At 35.3% G+C, this 21,155-nt stretch overlaps 1 protein-coding gene across 8 annotated transcripts in view; it reads right to left on the bottom strand.

The window, feature by feature from the left end:
- Nucleotides 1-21,155, bottom strand: part of DLG1 (discs large MAGUK scaffold protein 1) — a 275,356-nt gene that overhangs the window by 115,088 nt on the left and 139,113 nt on the right. For all 8 annotated transcript variants that reach the window (XM_057739271.1, XM_057739270.1, XM_057739274.1 and 5 more), the window contains 3 exons: nt 15,660-15,713; nt 3,964-4,014; nt 1,338-1,462 (listed from right to left, as the gene is read on the bottom strand). In XM_057739271.1, the coding sequence (XP_057595254.1) occupies nt 1,338-1,462; nt 3,964-4,014; nt 15,660-15,713 (230 nt within the window). The remainder of the gene's footprint in view (nt 1-1,337; nt 1,463-3,963; nt 4,015-15,659; nt 15,714-21,155) is intronic.

The following is a 21,155-nucleotide window of genomic DNA, read 5'->3' as shown; positions in this document are numbered from 1 at the left end:
ATAGGAATTAAGATACTTTGGAAAAACAGCAAATATTTATTTAGCACTAACCACATGCTAGGAACTTCTTTTAGCGCTTTCACACAACAACCTGTAAGGTGGATACATATTTATATTCCTATTTTACAGATGGAAAAACTGAGGCACAAAGTTTAAATAACCCTCCCAAGGCCACCTAGATAATGACTTACAGAACAGTGATTCAAAGATAAGAAACCTGAGGCTTAGAATGAATAACTAGCTTAAGGTCACTGGCAAAATTGAGAGTACTTCATTGATTTATCAAAAAAATAAACTGACCTCAGATTCAACTGCATGGTATTCATGCAGAAAACAAACAGGAAAACAAATAAAAAGATGGTCATCTCAAATTGGACAGGGAAGGGGAACAAACCACAATTAAAATATTTAAAATGATCATGATAAACCTCTGTATCTAATTAACTTTCTTTAGAGAAAAGAAATTCTGTATCCAAAGACACCTTAAAGTTAGTCCTATAGGTATGTTCTCCAGTGAGACAAATGGAACATATTAATTTTCACACAAGAAGCACAAATAAAAGGCCAGTAACAGAATCAGGATGTAAATGTTTACGTTCACATGAATGGTCAAATTTTTTAATTTATTGCTTATTTCATTAATATACCACTTATATCCAGTAAGACGTAAAGTTTAGAAACTGAAGAGCTGCATGAGGCACCAACAGCCTTTAAATAAGATACAGTTTTTAAAAGACCATATAAAATCCTTAGTTCTAAAACTGTAGGAAACTGTCACCATGTATAAAAAACAACAAATAAGGCAACAGGAAAAGTGCCATAATCTACGGTTTCAGGAAATAACAAAGTACACTAAAGATATCTTTTGAAATGGGATATTAAATTTAAACAAAAGACCACTGTTGTTAAATTTATTCAATTTAGAAAACAGATTAAAGTTTGCATAATTTTTACTCTGTGGTATGGATACAAACTCAGATATATATGATTCCCTGTACCTTAAATAAGCGTACACACGTTTCCCACCCAGAAAATAATACACTTTTGTGAATGTATTTGAAAATACAATGGGAAATCTGTGATTTCTATAAATTTGCTCAAAAATATTTAAACCATCAATCAAATTTATTATTCAAAATACTTAATTTCTAAGAAAAAACTGAATTTCTAATTGAAAAAAGGTAAACAATGCTTAAAGCACAACCATTCAATATTTGAGCATCTACCTTAAGTTAGTTATTATGATACTGTTCGTTTGTATTTATTCCTTGTTCAGTTTGCCTCAAGAAAAAGACACAAAGAGGATCTGGTATCACAACATAAAGTGCAAAACATACCGCAATCTTCCATCTTGGGCAGCTGCTCCCCCTGCAATAATTTTGGTAATGAAAATACTTGAGTCATCTCCAATGTGTGGGTTGTCTGTACCTCCTGCAATGCTGAAACCAAGCCCTGAATTTCCCTGGTGATAGAGGGGAAAAAAACTGACATTAAATAAGAATTCTCTTTATTGATAGGTTCCCGTCATTATAGTACCTAGAAAATGTACTAACATAGGGAACACACACACAAAGACATGTTTACAGGGAATATGATGATCTTTAAACTAAGGAATTCAGAGGTATTACTGATGAATAGGTGAGGTTGAAGATGTACTGAGCACTTCTAGACTGTGGTGTATGATTGTTTCTTTAAAAGTATGTGCAGTCTGTCCTTGCAGAGGTGTCACTATCAGGTCTCTTTCTTTTAGACTGCATCTTGCTCTTGCTTGGTAAGGCAAATCGCTCCCAAGAGAAAAACACTGAAGTGATCCTTCTGCTGCTATTATTTCCGAGTAGGTCATACCAATACATTATTTCAGCCTTTTAAAAAAGGGGTACTGAGTGGTGCTTTTCTTCTGCTAACTTTGCCATCAGCTTATTTTAAAATGACCAAATAGTATCAGCTAAGTAACACTGCCATCATCCTTCATATGGTTTAACCAAGACACATGACCAACAAAAGGCATTTTTTTAATACTGAAAGTCCAACAGAGGACTTAACATTTGTGTACTTTCCTGACAGCAAAGTCAATTTTGCCAAAGCAGCATCACTTCTTGCTTGTTTTATGTACTGGATTTTTGAACAATATTTTCCTTGAAGAAAGGGTTCTACTGCTACAAAAAGCAAAACTGATCTAAGCAAAGGTATTAAATATTTATTTTTGCAAGAATGTTCTAACTCTAGTTTTCAGGCACCTCAAATAAGTGGGTACATCTGAATCTAAACTGTTTGTATTAAATAGCTTAAAATTTCACTCAATTATGACATGTCCTAAAATTCTATTTTAATAAAAACATTTTTTAAGTCTAAACTCTTCAAGAGTTACTACAGTATCAATAATAGTATTACCAGGTTGTATGGGGCTACCAAGTTACTCAGGATTTGAGTTCTCTTTTTTATTTGCTTTTTAAAAAAATTGAGATATAATTACAAATAACTTTGTGTAAGTTTAAGGTGTAAAACATGTTGATTTGATACATTTACATAGTACAGTATGATTACCACCTTAGCTTTATTTAGCTAACACCTCTATAAGGTCACATAATCGCCATTTATTTTCTGTGAGGAGAACATTTAAGATCTAGTCTCTCAGTAACTCAAGTATATAATACAGTATTGTTGACTATATTCACCACACTGTGCATTAGATCTCTGGAACTTATTCACTTAGTTGCAAGTTTGTACACTTTAATGACATCTCCCCAATTCCTGGTACTTAAGCTCTTTAATCAGTGAAAAATACAATGTACAGTTCTGACTAAATAAATTTAAAATTTAATTTAATTTAAAAGGTACTGGGAAAAGGTGAATAAGATAAAAGGTTAGGATTATATGTCAAGAAGTCTCAGTAAAGCTGGGGGGAAAACCCAACAAAATGCCATATTAAAATGTGTACAATACATTAATACTCAGCTTACTTGTAAGACTCAGTTATCTACCTCACTTGAACAGGTGGCCCAAATTCAGGTAAACAGGCAATAAAAATCTATTATACATGTAAAAGACCCTCTGAGGTCTATTGTCACTCAGTTTATTCTGGCTTCAAACAAACAAATCTACTTACCTAAGATTTGAAATACACAGACATTCAGTTACTCAGAAAACTCACTTATGTGGGGCACTGCATTTCCCACAAGGTGGGACTGCTAAAATACAGCATCAATTGAATGCAGATATTCTTAAGGGGAGAACATATCAAGAAAATTTACACATCTGAATTGTACCTTTAAGTTATTTTTCTGACTGGAGGAATGCATAAGAAGCTTTCAGTAAGGTCTTTTCCATTAAATTTATGGTTATTATCTTGCTGGGAAACAAAACTGATACAATGACCATGTTACTGGGATACTAATACTTGTTTAAAATAAATCATATTTTGTTACATGAAAAATAAATAATAAAATTAAAAACTGAGAAAAATCTGGGAAACTGCCAGTCTAGAGGGGCATAAGGAAACATAATAACTAACTGTACTGTGGTATTCCAGATGGGATCCTGGAAGAGAAAAAGATAAAAAGTAAGGAAATCCAAATAAAGTATAGACTTTGGTTAATAATAATGTATCAGTATTGGTTCATTAGTTGAAACAAACATATTTTAGTAATGTAAAGATGTCAATGATAGGTGAAACTGAGTCCAGGGTAAATGGAAACTCTCTGCACTGCTTTTCTATAAATCTAGAGCTATGTGAAATAAAATATATCTATATATATATTTAGAAGGTTATTAAAGAAAAGCAACATGTTCTGAAAATGCCATGGCTAATATGATAGGTGGACTTATTAACGAAACTAATATTGTATGGTTCTGTTTGTGAAAGATGATCTTCCTTGGATTCTATATGAAAAAGCAATATATTTAAAGAGTTCTTTAAAGCAACAGATTTATGCATAAAAACTTAAGATAATTAATAGTTTTTACCCTTTCAAGCGTGATTTCTTCATATTCATAATCTGCATCAGTGCCATTAACCTAATGGGGGAAAAAGAAGTAGCACAGAAATTTAGAGTATAAAATTTAAAATGGCAAGACAATTTTTGCATGATTTCTTAACGAAAACCTGTTAAATGTGACAGTAATCAAATAATATGGCTTGATTTTAATAATTTTAGGGAACATTTTCAAGGAATGGAAGAGTACAAATGTGATTAATGAGTGGACATTCATGATACTGTGACTTTCAGATACAGAAAGGGACTTTCAGCTTTTAACACTTACTGAACTCTTGACTCGCTTCTCTGCCTTCATTCACATATCTAATCAGCTGCCAATTCTTACTGACTTAAATACTTCATTTTTTCCTGAAAACCACACCTCTTCATTTTCACTTTCATTACCTTGGTTCAAGCCTTTGTTAATCTCTTCTGGACTACTGCAAATCTACCCAGTCTCTTAGATTACTATTCTCCATTGCTCAAGTCATTCTACTGTGTTTTACACAGATGGATCTTTATGGAGCCCGTGTAGAGTAACACACTTCCTCCTTCTCAGAAACTCTCATACGAGGCTCTGTATGAACTGACCCCAATTTATCAGTCAGCTTCATCCCCAACACGTTTCTCACATCTTCATGAGCCTTAGATACCATCAAACTTGAACGACTTGCTCCTTCCTTTACATATCCTGCAGGTTCCCACCTCCACATCTGTTATTTTATTGCTTCCTGGGTCATAAATTTCAGTTACAAACATCATGTCCAAGTTTGATTCACCATTCATGCTTTTGCTTACATCATACGACCAAGCACTTTCTCTCATACCTTCTAATTTATTCCCACTTCCTCCTGGAAGAAGTTAATTCCCACAGCAAGGGCCACTGGCGAAGGGTGAACAATCCTTGCAATTAGATTAACTTGCATTCAAATCACTGCTTTAACATTTCTGGTGATATGAAGCTGGGCAAAATACTTAATGTAATAATTCAAATAGGGATTGTGATAAACTGCATTTCTAGATGTCTCCCATCTTCCAACCTACATGCTCTTTTGCAATATGATTAGACCATCCTACCATCAAGAGATGTTATCTATTTCCCCTTCCCTTGGATCTAGGCAGGTTCTAGATAACCTCTTTTTTTTTTAAATACCCCACTTTTTTTTTTAATAAATTTATTTATTTTATTTATTTATTGGCTGTGCTGGGTCTTCGTTGCTGCACACGGGCTTTCTCTAGTTGTTGAGAGTGGGGGCTACTCTTCATTGTGGTGCACAGGTTCCTCATTTTAGTGGCTTCTCTTGTTGTGGAGCACGGGCCCTAGGCGCATGGGCTTCAACAGTTGCGGCACATGGGCTCAGCAGTTGTGGCACATGGGCTCAGCAGTTGTGGCTCATGGGCTCTAGAGCACAGGCTCAATAGTTGTGGTGCACGGGCTTAGTTGCTCCGTGGCATGTGGGATCTTCCCAGGGCAGGGCTCAAACCCATGTCCCCTGCATTGGCAGGCAGATTCTTTACCACTGTGCCACCTAGGAAGTCCTAGATAACCTCTTTTAAAAAGAATGTGGCACAAATAATGCTTTGTGGTTTTTGAAACTAGGTCATGTGATGCCTTGTAGTGTTTGCCTTTGTCTTAGAATGCATTTTCTTAGAATCCAGAAGCTATAATGTAAGGAAGCTCAAAGACCCTATGAGGAGATTCAAATGAAGGAGCATCAAGACCCTTGGCTAAGAGCCCCAGCTGCACTTCTAACCAGCAACCAGCACCAGCTGCCATGGGGGATGAGGCTATTTTGGATCTTCCAGTCTTCTCCAGTGCCCCAGCCAAGACCATACGAAACAGAGCTATCCAGTTAACCCAGAAAATCATGAGAAATAAGGAATTATCTTTGAAGCCACTAAGTTTCAGGGTGGTTTGTTATACAGCAATAGAATAATGACACAACAGAATAATGAAATCTATGCAAGCTACTTTGTTTTCTTCACCATACCATAAGAAAGCAACCCCTAATTCAGGTCCAATTCAGGAGCTAGGGGTTTTCTTCTTGAGGACTTTTGAAACCCGTCTCTACTTTTTTTGGTTCTTAAGTCTTACGGTTCTAATGGATTCAAACTCAACTGCTACTTTGTTTCTTCTTCTTTTTTATATTTATTGTTATATATATTGTGTGCATCTATATACACACACACACACACAAAAACATATACACACATACACAAAATATATATGCGTGTATATACATATATAATTCTATGATTTATATGCGTCTAGAGTGCAAGAGAGCTATACATATGCATATCCTGCCACTGTGACTGGAAGTTCTTTTTTATGAGTAAAAATAAAACCTATACCTGCCGCTATACCACTCTTTTCATTCTAAAGGTTATTTGTATCATCTTTATTTTTTCTTGCTCAGACTTGCTAAAAGTCTATCAATCTTCAACGAAGTACTTTTAACATCACTGATTTATTACATTCTATGCTATTACTTTCTGCTTTTATTTTTTTTATAAATTTATTTATTTATTTATTTATTTAATTGGCTGTGTTGGGTCTTTTCTGCTGTGTGCGGGCTTTCTTTTTAGTTGTGAGCAGGGGCTACTCTTCGTTGTGGTGCGCGGGCTCCTCATTGCCGTGGTTTCTCTTGCTGCGGAGCACAGGCTCTAGGTGCGTGTGCTTCAGTAGTTGCGGCACATGGGCTCAATAGCTGTGGCTCCTGGGTTCTAAAGCACAGGCTCAATAGTTGTGGCGCAAGGGCTTAGTTGCTCGGCGGCATGTGGGATTTTCCTGGAGCAGGGCTCAAACCCGCGTCCCCTGCATTGGGAGGCGGATTCTCAACCACTGCGCCACCTAGGAAGCCCTCTGCTTTTATTTTTAACCAATTCCTTATTCTTTACTAAGACTTTTTTTTTAAGTTTCTTGAGTTGAATGTGCAATTCATGTATGCTTATTACTTCTATTTTTAAAAACACCCATTAAAGTTAATAAATTTTCCTTAGCATATGGGTTTGGTCAAATCCCCAAACTGCTACATTGGGCTCTATTTTTGTTTACTTGTTTATTTCTAAACAGCCTGAAATTTTATTCTGGAGAACATTTCCAAGTCAGTATACTTATATGGCCCTTTTGATGTTAATATGTAATATAGTATAAATTTTTGTGTTGTGACCTTCTTATGACTTCTGCTTTAAGGAATTTGAGATTTTCACCATTAAGCATTCTCAAAAGGTAGGTACTTAGGTAAAATGTCCTTGACGCTTAACCTAATGACAAGTCATGATGTGCTGATATCTGGTGAGGATTCCAAGTAGCACAGAGAGATTTAAAAAAGGTAAAGAGTGAGAAAGCCATATGAACCCCAAATGACTTTATTCCTATATGCTTAATAACTTGAAACTATCCAATAATTTCATGTGTAGAGACAATTAAATACCATTCATTAAAAACATTCAAATTGGGGTTCTAAATGCCAAGAATACATTATCAAAACCACAAATTACAAGTACCATTTCATTAACACTAAAAGTACAAAAAAACAATGTTGGTGTAATACTTTCAAAAGCAGTATGGTTTCCAGCAAAACTACAAAATGGTTGATCTGCTTAGTTTCCTTGTTACAGTATCTTTACAAAATGTGGCTTCCAACAGGAAAGAAATGTTTGCCTAATGGGTCTATTACGCTCAACAGTATAAGGTAAGAGGTAAGCTGGGAACAAAAGAGATCAATCTTTAGACAAAATAATATTTTTCTGACAAAATATCTGGCTTTTTCCTTCTTAAAAACACAAAGGAGTAGATTTAGAACACTTCTTGAGAACTGTTATTGCTAGTACTTTCTAGGTTTAGAATTTAGTTCTATTAAAATGGGATTGTGTATCAGGGGTGAGGGTGAAAGCTGAAGAAACTAGAAGTGGATTGGGGCCTAATTGTGACAGGTCTTCAGTGCTTTCCTGATGAAAGAGAAATATTCTTGAAAGTTTTGGAGCATCAAGTAGGTTTAATAGATTTTCCAGAAAAAGGCAGTGTGGAATAGAAATGTAGACAGATTAGAGAAAAGTAAATTGGTAAAGAAGTTATGGCAATAATTTGGGTAAAAGGCAAAAATTTCAAAGACACTTAAGAATAGTTAGTAAATTTCTAAATATTAAAAAGAAACCTTAATATTAATAGGGAAAAAAGTCCCATAAAGTCATAACTAAGAACAACTAATCTATAATAAACCTGACCAGGAAAAAATATCAGATTATGTAACATATAGCAAAGGTGAGTTGTATTCCACTGATCTAATATGGTTTGGGACCAGAACTATGCTGCTTTAATTAAATAGTGTTTTATAATGTATTTTATTATCTGTAGGGAAGTCCCCCCAAATTTCTTTTATTTAGATTTTACTTGGTTATTTTTGAGTGTATTTTTAAAGCTCTTTATTACAGTATAATTGCTTTACACTGTTGTGCCAGTTTCTGCTGTACAACAAAGTGAATCAGCTGTATTTATACATATATGCCCATCTCCCCTCTCTCTCTGAACTCCTTCCCACCCTCCCTATCTTACCCCTCTAAGTCTCACCAATCATCGAGTTGATCTCCCTGTGTTATGCAGCAGCTTCCCACTAGCTATCTATTTTACATTTGGTAGTGTGTATATGTCAATGCTACTCTCTCACTTCATCCCAACTTCCCTTTCGCGTCCCCGCCCAAGTCCGTTCTCTGCATCTGCATCTTTATTCTTGCCGCTTGCCACTGGGTTCATCAGTACCATTTTTTTAGATTCCATATATATGAGTTAGCATACAGTATTTGTGTTTCTCTTTCTGGCTTACTCCACTCTGTATGACAGACTCTAGGGCCATCCACCTCACTACAAATAACTCAGTTTCATTCCTTTTTAAGGCTGAGTAATATTCCATTGTATATATGTGCCACATCTTCTTTATCCATTCATCTGTTGATGGGCATTTAGGTTGTTTCCATGTCCTGGCTGTTGTAAACAGCGCTGCAATGAATATTGCAGTACATGTTTCTTTTTGGATTACGGTCTTCTCAGGGTATATGCCCAGGAGTGGGATTGCTGGGTCATATGGTAGTTCTATTTGTAGTTTTTTAAGGAACCTCCATACTGTTTTCCATAGTGGCTGTACCAATTTACATTCCCACCAACAGTGCAGGAGGGTTCCCTTTTCTCCACACCCTCTCCAGCATTTACTGTTTCTAGATTTTTTGATGATGGCCATTCTGACAGGTGTGAGGTGATACCTCATTGTGGCTTTGACTTGCATTTCTGTCATGATTAGTGATGTTGAGCATCTTTTCATAGGTTTGTTAGCCATCTGCATGTCTTCTTTGGAGAAATGTCTATTTAGGTCTTCTGCCCATTTGTGGATCGGGTTGTTTGCTTTTTTGATACTGAGCTGCATGAGCTGCTTGTATATTTTGGAGATTAATCCTTTGTCAGTTGCTTCACTGGCAAACATTTTCTCCCATTCTGAGGGCTGTCTTCTTGTCTTATGATTTCTTTTCCTGTGCAAAAGCTTTTAAGTTTCATGAGGTCCCATTTGTTTATTTTTGTTTTTATTTCCATTATTCTAGGAGGTGGGTCAAAACACATCTTGCTTTATGTCATAGGATGTTCTGCCCATGTTTTCCTCCAAGAGTTTTATAGTGTCTGGCCTTACGTTTAGCTCTTTAATCCATGCTGAGTTTATTTTTGTGTATGGTGTTAAGAAGTGTTCTAATTTCATTCTTTTACATGTAGCTGTCCAATTTTCCCAGCACCACTTACTGAAGAGGCTGTCTTTTCTCCATTGTATATTCTCACCTCCTTTGTCAAAGATAAGGTGCCCACATGTGTTTGAGTTTATCTCTGCCCTTTCCATTCTGTTCCATTGATCTATACGTCTGTTTTTGTGCCAGTACCATACTGTCTTGATCACTGTAGCCTTGCAGTATAGAGTTTGAAGTCAGGGAGCCTGATTCCTCCAGCTCCATCTTTCCTTCTCAAGACTGCTTTGGCTATTCGGGGTCTTTTGTGTTCCTATACAAATTGTAAAATTTCTTGTTATAGTTCTGTGAAAAATGGCATTGGTAATTTGACAGGGATTGCACTAAATCTGTAAATTGCTTTGGGTAGTATCGTCATTTTCACAAAGTTGATTCTTCCAATCCAAGAACATGGTATGTCCTTTCATTATTTTTGAGTTTTTAACTTTTATGTAAGATGTAACTTTTTAACATCTACATCCAAAAGAAATTTCTGTTATGATGGAAGTGTAATATAATCTGCCTTGTCTAATATAGGAGTTGCTTACCCATACATGGTTACTAAGTGCTTGAAATGTGATTATTGCAACAGAGAAACTATATTTTAAGTATTATTGAATTTTGATCAATATAAATTTAAAGACCAACATGTGGCTTGTGGCTTACTATTTTGGAAGATGCAGCTCTAGATGAGTCATTACGTCTAATTCTATCCCTCCAAAACACACACACACACATATTCTCTCTCCTCCTTTGCCCTCTCCTTCCCATACTCCAAATACACACTCTTTCTTTTGGTGCTATGACTGGCACTACCAAATTTACAGATTTACTTGGGAAAAATGATGATCTCTACGTATCTTCCTGTTCAGCAACAAAACCTGCTCTGTACTGACTCAGGTATTCTTCTATGCCATCAGCAACGTTTTACAGTTTTCTTACAACAAACTATATACATTTCCTATTAAGCGGATTGCTAGGTATTTCATATTTTGTTGACAGAGTTAATAACTCATGTGTTTGACTGGTTGTTGCTAGTGTATTGGAATAGCATTCAATGTTTGTTTAACTTTTAAGCTGTAGAAGCTTTTGTTTTTTTATTTTTTATTTACTTATTTCTCATTGGGGTATAGTTGTTTTATAATGTTGTGTTAGTTTCTACTGTACAGCGAAGTGAAGCAGAGTTCCCTGTGCTATACAGTGCATTCTCATTAGGCATCTATTTTATATAAGTTGTATATAAACTTTTTAAAAAGATATAATTTGCTTTAATTATGGATAACATGCCATACGAAGCAGAGGAAAATTTATAATACAGATATCCTTGGCCCCTTATTCCCAAAGATTTTAATTTTCTAAACAGCCTGCACTGATACATCCAAACAGGACAGACAGATCCTAATAGATAATAGGTATAAGAGCGTCCAAAGGAAGAGTAAAGGATTCCCTGTCATTTAGGTTCAATTCAGTAATACCTTTCAAACTGTAGAGTAAGACACTTGAAATTTAAGATTTTATCTATCAACATTCATATGACTCATAGTTCCTATTAGTGCAGAATCCCAGGCAATTAAAAGCCTGAAACGCCTCAAAAGCATCATAAGGTAAGAATCTAAAAATAAAAATGTATTGAGAAGAAGAAAAGGTTCTTCCTAATGAAAAAGTAACATTACTAAATACAAAGTATTAACCCCCAAAGCATGTACTTAAAAATTTTTCCTAAATAATGAAAAGCCATTTAGGTCAACTTTAAAACACTGTAGTTATCAATTATACTACATATAGGAAAAACTGAAGCTTTCAGTATGTAAGAAAGTTACCAGAGTAAAATTAAATGAATTTTCCTAACCATCACTCTCTATGGTCTGTCTTAAGGAAGATAAAGACAGAGGAACAGATGGGAATTATTTCAACAAATTTCTTCATTTCTATCTCGTTACTGGAACCCGCAAGAACTCTAGAATTTTTGTCTTAAATTTTGCCTTCTCTTAACATTTTACTATTTAGGAAAAGAATAGGAATGCAGAGACAATTAAACCCAATGCCAAAGAAACTATAATATCAATTAATACTTAAAACTGAGTATAATACATCACACTTAATGGGAAAAGCCTGAAAGCACCCTCCCAAGGATCAGGAACAAAACAAGAACGTCTGCTCTTGCAACTTGTATAACATTTTAATGGAGGGTCTAGCCACAGCAATTAGGCAAGAAAAATAAATAAAAGGCATCCTTATTGGAAAGGAAGAAGTAAAACTATCTCTGTTTGTAGATGACATGACCTTATGTAGAAAATCCAAAGGAATCTACGTTAAAAAAAACTACTGGAGCTAATAAATGAGTTCAGTAACACTGCAGGATAGAAGATCAACATCCCAAAATCCACTATATTTCCATATGCTAGCAATGAAAAATCCATAAATAAAATTAAGAAAACAATTTCATTTATAATAGCATTAAAAGAATAAAATACTTGGCAATAAATTTAACAAAAGAAGTGTAAGACACATACACTGAAAATTATAAAACATTGCTAAAATTAAAGATGTAAATGAACAGAATGACTGTGTTCATGGACTGAGAGACATAATGTTGATAAAGTGACAATAACCTGGGGCTTCCTAGGTGGCGCAGTGGTTAAGAACCCGCCTGTCAATGCAGGGGACACGGGTTCAAGCCCTGCTCCACGAAGATTCCACATGCCGTTGAGCAACTAAGCCCGTGCGCCACAACTATTGAGCCCATGTGCCGCAACTACTGAAGCCCACGCACCTAGAGCCCGTTCTCCACAACAAGAGAAGCCCAGAAACGAGGAGCCTGCGCACCACAATGAAGAGTAGCCCCCACTCACTGCAACTAAAAGAAAGCCCGCGCACAGCAAAAAAGACCCAACACAGCCAATAAAATAAATGAATAAATTTATATAAAAAAAGAAAAAAAAAGACAATAACCGGCAGGTACTTGTATGCCAATGTTCACCACAGCCCTGCTCACAAGAGTCAAAAGGCTGAAACGACCCAAAAGTCCATCAAGAGAAGGACGCGTGAACAAGATATGGTCTACACATGTAATGAAAAATAACTCAGCCATAGACAGGAACGAAGTTCTGACACACATGCTACAACACAGATGAACTCCGAAAACACCCCGCTAAGTGAAAGAAGCCAGATACAAAATGTGGCATACTGCGTGATTCTATGTGTATGAACAGTCCAGAAAGACAAAGCCACAGTGACAGAAAACAGATTAGTGGTTGCCAGGGGCTGCAGTAAGGGCAGAATGGGGAGTGACTGCTAATGGGTACCGAGTTTCCTTGCAAGGTGATGAAAATGTTCTGGAATTTGAAAGTGGTAGTGATGGCACAATGTTGTGAATAAATTAAAACCACTGAACTGTACACTTTAAAAGAGTAGATTCTGTCGTATGTAAATGTCTCAACATAAAAAAAAATTTTAAGGTGAAAAAACTGGAAAAGGTGAGATATAAATTCAAGTTGAAATACTGAGTTAATACATTTTAAACATTATGCTAACAAAAGATCAAAGTTTATTAACACACCATGTTAGTGACAGTATGGGGTAAAAATATTAATAATTTCTGTTGAAGTATAAATGGATATATATAACTCTTTGAAGTACAATTTGGCAATAATGATCAAATCTAAAAATTGACATACCCTTTGAGCAATCAATGTATCAATATACAAATATATTCTGATTATACAATTGCATATATACACAAAAATATCTATACAAAAATGGTGGGGCAGTGATTTTTATATGGTAAAAGTTTGAAAACAACACATATATGCTTGTACCTGAACACAATGTTTATAGAAGGACACAGGTAAGGATATCTATATAAATACTAACACCTTATGCCTTAGGAAAGAGGAAGTAGAAGACTAGGAGCAGGGGTAGAAGACTCACTTTTCACTGGATATACCCTTGTGTATATTGAATTTTGTACAATGTGTATGCATTACCTGTTCAATTAATTAATTTTAGGAAGCATGGTGACAATTAGGAAAAAAAGTGTGTTATTAAAGCAATAGCTGCAATTTTTCTTCTTTTGATTCATCAATACATAGCTAGTATTAAATGATCAGGACTTAACAAAGGAATAACAAGTAAATTAAAAAACCATTCTGGAATACATTTTAAATTTCAGAATTAAGTTAAAAAGCCACAAAGAATAGTTACTAAACATTTTACACAGTGTTCTTCGAGTATGATAAAGTAACACTCCGAAAAATCTTGCTTAAGGAATTGGAATTTATCTTATTTCCTTATGTACAGAAGAGGGTTAATATAGCAGGCTCAAGGGTACTATCTCGAGAAGGGTCTTAGCAGGCATTTGAGAAACTGATTTTGGGAATGTTCCCACCATTCCCTAACTGAGAGGGTTCTTTACTGTGGCTAGACTTTGCAGAGACAATTCATTTTATGCTGAACACCTATTTTCCTTCTGGGAGCTTGGAAATTTGGTCTGTGCTGGACAGAGGGTGCCTAGGTGACCAACCGCCAATAATTAACTTTGTGCTGAGGCCATAACGGGCTTCCCTGGGCCGAAAAGCTGCATACATGCTGCTACATTTTCATTGCTAGGTGAAAAGAGTGCTTTGTGGACCTCTATGGGGAGGAAGAAAGTAGAAGGAAATCTACACATGGATTCCTTTAGACATACAGTCTTATAATCTGACTGTAGATCCTGACTTATCACATAGGTATAATAAATCTTAGCCATGGGTACAGCATCCTGAGCCTTGTGAATCCTTCTACCAAATTTCTCAGTGTAGGTAGTGAATGGTTTTGGAGACTCCCAACATACCTTGCTTAGCAGGAAAAATATTTTTTTAATAATATGTCACACAAACTTGAAATTTTACAACTTTTACTCTAAGTTTGCTGCTTGTATACCAAGCCTGCTTTTAATTTGTTGACATTTCCCCTAAAATGCATGTGTATTTGTTGATATTTTCTCTGCTAGTTCTTACATATTAACCTTTCAGTTGAAAGGGTTTTAAAATAAAAATATTTAATCACTGACTCTGCCCTTAAGCAAAACATAAGTCAACAAAAGGGACAAGTGAGGGAGAAAGAAATGTGAAGAAAATATTGACAGAAGTACAAACAAAATTCTGCTTAAGTATTCTTTACCACTGTGAAAGGTGACACTGCCTGAAAACAGTATTTGTGGTTTGTATTAAGTATTATTTATTTGAAGTTTTCACCCCCCCCAAATTTGATATACCCATATAAATGTAAACAGAATATAAAGCCAAATAAAACATTTTAAAGTATAGACTGAAATGACTATAGTTCAAAAATGAAAGAGAAAGATTTTTACAATCTATTCAATTATGTACCATTTGCTTTTTTAAAACATATGAGAGGCACAAGTTCTATTAAACGCCCCCAAAGATATTTTAGATGGGGTGAAAAATGTTAGATTATGCTGTTCTGGCCATTTATCTTTAGGAGAAAGGAGGCTTTTTAACAAAAGAAGTTTAGAGGGAAGCACTCATCAATTTAAAGTTACGAAGGTATAACCAATTGTTTTAATATGTGAACACATGTAAACCTGATCACTAAAAACCCACTCGCTCAATTAGACTTCAAATACGACTCTGAATACGTGGCATTGTGTAAATGACCACTGGTCAGAGACAGCCTCTAGTGAAAGTTACTCATTTTAGTTTAAAAATAAAATTTCTTATGTCAATATTTCTGCTTTGCAAGAGTAGAGAAAAAGAGCAACCAAAAAATGACAGTATTGCTTCATTACTGTAACAATTACAACTTAGTGACAGAACATCATAAGTACAATGTATTAGAGAAAATAATGCTGTGATTTTTGTATCTGTATCCAAACCTGAACAGGGTAAAAAGAATTATTTAAATATGGTGATGCATGGAACTTACGTAAATCGATGTTTCCAAGCTATCTGTGTTGACCAGTACTGGAGGAGGATTTGCCTTAAAGAAAGAATTGTAAATGTGTTAGGCTTAACAGGAAAATTGATGCTTTACGTATTAATGTTCCTAAATGTTAGAAGCATATGAAAGATTTGCTATTTCTGAAATTATAATTTCATATGAACTTTTCACATGTTAAACAATGTATCCAGTTTCTAGCACCAATGGAAAGAATTAGGTATAGGCAGTTGTTATATTTGCTTTTGAGAAATAATTATTTCTGCTAAAACAGACACAATTTTCTTAAGATTTGCAAAGAAGTTCACCAGCCTTTTCAAAAAACCCACATATATTCTCTAGTATAACAAACAACTCTTCAAATTGCTTAGAAGTCATTTGCTTTTCTAGTCTGAAGGATCCCATGAAGATTCCAATCATTTTATCACCCAGAAAAAAAATTCTGTCCCACAGTAAACTGTGTTTAAACACTGAGGGGAAAAAAAAAAGCCATACAAAGAAATCAACCCAAAACTTTCAGAATACTGGAAACATACTCAATGTAAAGGCCCTCAAGTGTTATCAACTGCAATTACTGCTTTCCAGCTGTTATTCTAGACCACTCACAGAACAATTAATGGTAAAACAACAACAACAAAAACCCCACAAAAAACACCCCCCCCCCCCAAAAAAAACCCACCAAAACCAAAAAAACTTTAATTAAACATAGGTCTAACTAAGTTTGGAATGAAAAAAGGCTTGGCTTTCTGCTTAAGTTGAAAAGTGCTTATTATATAGGTGCAATAAAATTTAAAGAATAAAATGCAGTTAATACTAAATTAAAAACAGACCAGAATATACTATAAAACTGATATGGTTCCCCTTAAAATCTTTCTTCTGCATATTTAAGAGTATAAAATTACCAAGTCAAATGACATTTTCAGAGAATCAAAGATGATTATCCTTTAAATAAGTTTTAAGAGATATGTTTATAAACATTAACAGTTCTTCTGTTCCAATTAACTAAAGAATTACTCATAAAAGCTGTATGAAAGAAACATAATATACAAAATAACCATTTTCTTCCATGTGTATGGGCTTTTCTAAAAGGTGAATGTTCAGAGTTCAAATGTTTTACATTATTTTCAGCAAAGTACTAGATCTGGATGATTATATGATAAAATGCTTAAAGACAACACCATTGTACGCTTAAATAACTGTATAGTGTGCATCTGAGTTACACAAAGCAGCAAGATAAAAATGAGCAGGGACAAGGGTTTACTATAGAGCACAAGGAACTATATTCAATATCTTGTAATAACCTATAACAGAAAATAATCTGAAAAAAATGTATATAACTGATTTACTTTGCTACACACAATTAAAAAAATACCCTGAAAAGACAAACAAAATGAGTAGGGAATACTTTATTAAATATATAAACATGATACTAACTACTTTATGTACAGTCCTACCTTTGACTATAATAGTCTATTTTCGAATGGTTCGGTGAAAACCAAACCTAACAGGTAAAGTTTTGTGAGATTGATATTTAAGCAAAGCTAGTCCTCTAACAGACATCTGAGATTTAATGAACATTTGAAAGTATTCATTTCCCAATGACTACTGAGATTCCTCAAATTGATATTTTAATTTATCAAAAATTAACGGTACAACTTCACCTTATTTTGCTTAAACAATTACAGAGGAGGGCAAGAAAGAACAAGGCTCTTTAAAGTTACAAAAGAAGTTACATTCATCAAAAATTACGGCAAGAAAACCATTTGGTTCCCTCTGCTCATTTATTACTAAAAATATAGTGGAAAACGTTGGTTTTTACCAAAATCTAACTTCTACCAAAATTATCACAGCACTAGCTGCTCATGATCACAACTCACCATCACTGAATGCAAGTTCTCTTTTGACTCTAGTCATGTAAAAAGTTCATCTGATATTGAAATACATACAAACCAAACTATATAAAGGGTTAAATTTACTTCAAAATAAAATAACGACAATGAGAGATTACGAGAAGAGGGGGCTGTGGGGCATATAAGAGTGCGTGAACTGAGGACTGCGGTAGTTGGCTGATGAGTATACAAGGGAGTTCACTGTACTATTCCCTTTATATTTGAGCATTTTTGAATTTTTTTCATAAAACACAGCAAAACAATTATATTGAGTCAAGTACTCAGTTTGTATGAGGTTAACAACTAAGGCAGTTGTGAAATATTATAGGTTAGAGTTGCTGTTAAGATATTAGCATTCACATCATAAAATTAATTTCAATTTTAAAGTTCAGTTCTGAATAAAGAATACAGACTAGTAACAATAATTTGTAATTTTGACCTAATGAATATGATTAGATAATATATGTACAATAAGTTTATCTGTACATGTATCTTAGAATTAACATGAGTGAATGGTCACACCTGAAGGGAAAACATGGGAATAAAGGACTTGAAATTGAAAAAAGCTGGGAATGCTCACACTGAGGATTTGGCAAGAATTTCATTGGAAACTGATGTCAGGATAAGATAACCTAGCGATCTGAAAAAGACACATCACAAAACGCAGTCTAAAATAAGAGCCTGTGTAAATGAAGCTCGAGGCATGATGTGATGGCCTCACGTTTAGCCACCTAAAATAATGATAAAAATATTTAAGACTGTGTAAGCAGGCAGAAAAGTAAAATATTTACCTTAAAATACACTATACCCTTACTTGAGATTTTCTAAATTCTTATATTACAGAATACAGAAATGGTATCTGACAAAGTAGTACTCCATTCCTCTCAAATTTGGAGGTGGTAGGAATGAGGTAGTGCAATCGGCTAGGAGGGTATGATCTACAACTCAGAAAGACACAAAGCCAGTACAGGTACTTCTGAAGGAAGAGATACAGAAAAATTTGGCCACGGAATTTGCTACTTTCAGATAGGTGAAGTAAACAGCACTAAAATAAAAAACAGTAGCAAATCTGGCTAGTTTAAGACCTTGGAATCTGTAACCAGGACAGGGGATACCAGAAGAGGTAACACCGAATTATCAGCTTTGCTTAGGGAGGAAACCAAACAACAGGAACAAGACTTGAGAATAATCTATCTGAAAGTTATTTTGAATGAAGAAAAACCCTTCCCGGCACCTCACTTTAAGTGACACTTATCAGAAGACCACGGTTCTAGATGTCTCTCTACCTCACTCCACCATTCACTGACTTTGAGGATACAGGTAAATCACAAGTATTATTGTAACTTATTTTTTCCGTCTATAGAGAGACATGCCTTAACCCAAGAGGACTGTGTGAGGACCCAGCTAAGTAATATTAAAAAACATATAAACTGTTGTAAATCACACAAACCTACTGCTAACCCATTGTTATTTACTAACAATATAGACCACTGTGTGTGTTTCAATTCAGACAATAATGAAGTCGTGTAATTCACTGAGAAATGAGGGGTGGTTAACAAAAAGGCAGGAATATTCCAGAAAGAGAAACTAACAAACCCCTGAAGAATATGATGCATGAATTAATAATGAGACTTAATAAACCTAACTTCTCTCATCCAACTTCTACCATTTCATTCCACTGATGAAGGGCTCACAGGGCCTGCCGCTCTCAGCACACAACAGCACCCTTACACAATTCCAGACCACAGTATTACATCCTAAAAATTTTGTGTGAATTCTAAAATCCAGTTATTTAAAAACAGGCCAGGATTAGTTTAGAAAATGCTTTTATGATGTATACTGTATTTCTCCTTCTTAGCATGTATCAAAGTTTCATTATATTATTGGCTTAATGTCTCTCTTTCTCCCCTACTAAATTATAAACAAGTGTTTTTCAAGTGCAGAACTCACAAACCCCAGAGAGTACATCTTGGATTCTAATTTGAGACACACTGCATTAAAAGTTAAACACTATCACTTCGGTGATCACTGTACGTTAGTGACTGTAAAAACAAACAGGGTGAATGCTGGGATGATGGCAGAATAAGAAGTCCCACAAATGTGTCTCTCCATCTAGATAACTGCACTGGCAAAATGCAACTGCCAGTGTGATATAACTACTTTGGAATTCTGTAGTCTGTTGAAAGCTTGCAACTTCCAGGGGAAATATTAGATGGCAAACTGTAGTTAATGCAGTCAATTTCAGTTCTTAGCACAGTAGCAGCTACCCAGCTCCCACCCCTCACAAGTGTCCCTGGAGCAGCTGGCACAAACACTGCACAAGCTGGGGCAGAGCAGGGGTGGAGGTGGGCAGTAAAAGACCCTGTCCTCCAAATATAGGGAATCTGTGCTCTGACTGCTGCTTCTCATCACGGACGTGCAAAGAGACAGTGGCCACTGTTGCTGGACCTCCCCCAACTGATGTAAATCCCTCCCTCTCTGGCTGAAGTGACTCCCAGCCCAGAAGACTTAAAGGGCAAGTGTCTCCTCCCACAATTTCATTTTTCTCTTTTTCCCCTTTTGAGAGCCACTGAAGATTAGAATATTCAAAAGCAACCACATATATGAGGGAAATCAGAAAGTCACTACACGTGCTTGGGGGAGGTGCAGGCATAGAAAAAAATCTGAGAAGATCTTAAAGTTATACTAGGCTGATTTTTAGCACAGAGACAGCCTACAGCAATCAAAAAACCAAAAACAAAAAACCCAGCAAACCCTAGGAAAGGGGAGCATCTGGTTTCCAGAGAAATCATAAGATTCAAATGTCCAATTTTCAACAGCAACAAAAATCACAAGGCATGCAAAGAAACAGGAACTTATGGTCCATTCAAAGGAGAGGAAAAAAAAAAACTGTCTCTGAAAAAGAACTGGTAGGATATCTATTAGACAAAGGATTTAAAACAACCACCTTAAAGATATCCAGAGAACTAGAAGACAAGGGGGACAAAGTGAAGAAAATGATGTATGAACAAAATGGAGAAAACAATAAAAGATAGAAAATCTAAAGAGAAACCAAAAGGAAATTCAATAACTGAAACAAAAAATTCACTAGAGCAGATTTGAGCAGGCAGAAGAAACAGCAAACTTGAAGATAGGACAATTTAAGTTATTAAGTCTGAGAACAGAAAGACTGAAGAGAAGTGACCAAAGTCTAAGAGACTTGTGGGCCATCACTAAGCAAATCAACATACACATTGTGAGAGTCAAAGAAAAAGAAGAGAGAGATCAAGGGACAGAGAAAATATCTGAAGAAATAATAGCTAAAACATTCCCAAATTTGATGAAATACATGAATATAAACATCCAAGAAGCTGAATAAACTCAAGGCAGGATGAACGCAGAGAGATTCATGCTCAGACACATTATAATCGAACTGCTGAAAGACAAAGACAGAGAGAATTTTCAAAGTAACATGAAAATTGACTCAATATAAAAGTGATCCTCAATAATATTAAGAGATTTCTCATTAGAATTCTGGAGGACAGGGAGCAGTGGGTTGGTATCTTCTAAGAGCTAAAAGAAAAACACTGCCAACCAAGGACCCTGTATCTGGCAA

This window comes from Hippopotamus amphibius, chromosome 6 (assembly GCF_030028045.1).
Source record: "Hippopotamus amphibius kiboko isolate mHipAmp2 chromosome 6, mHipAmp2.hap2, whole genome shotgun sequence".
Classification (NCBI taxonomy): Eukaryota; Metazoa; Chordata; class Mammalia; order Artiodactyla; family Hippopotamidae; genus Hippopotamus; species Hippopotamus amphibius.
Note: the sequence above shows the minus strand (reverse complement) of the source record. Positions and strands in the feature narration are given on the sequence as shown.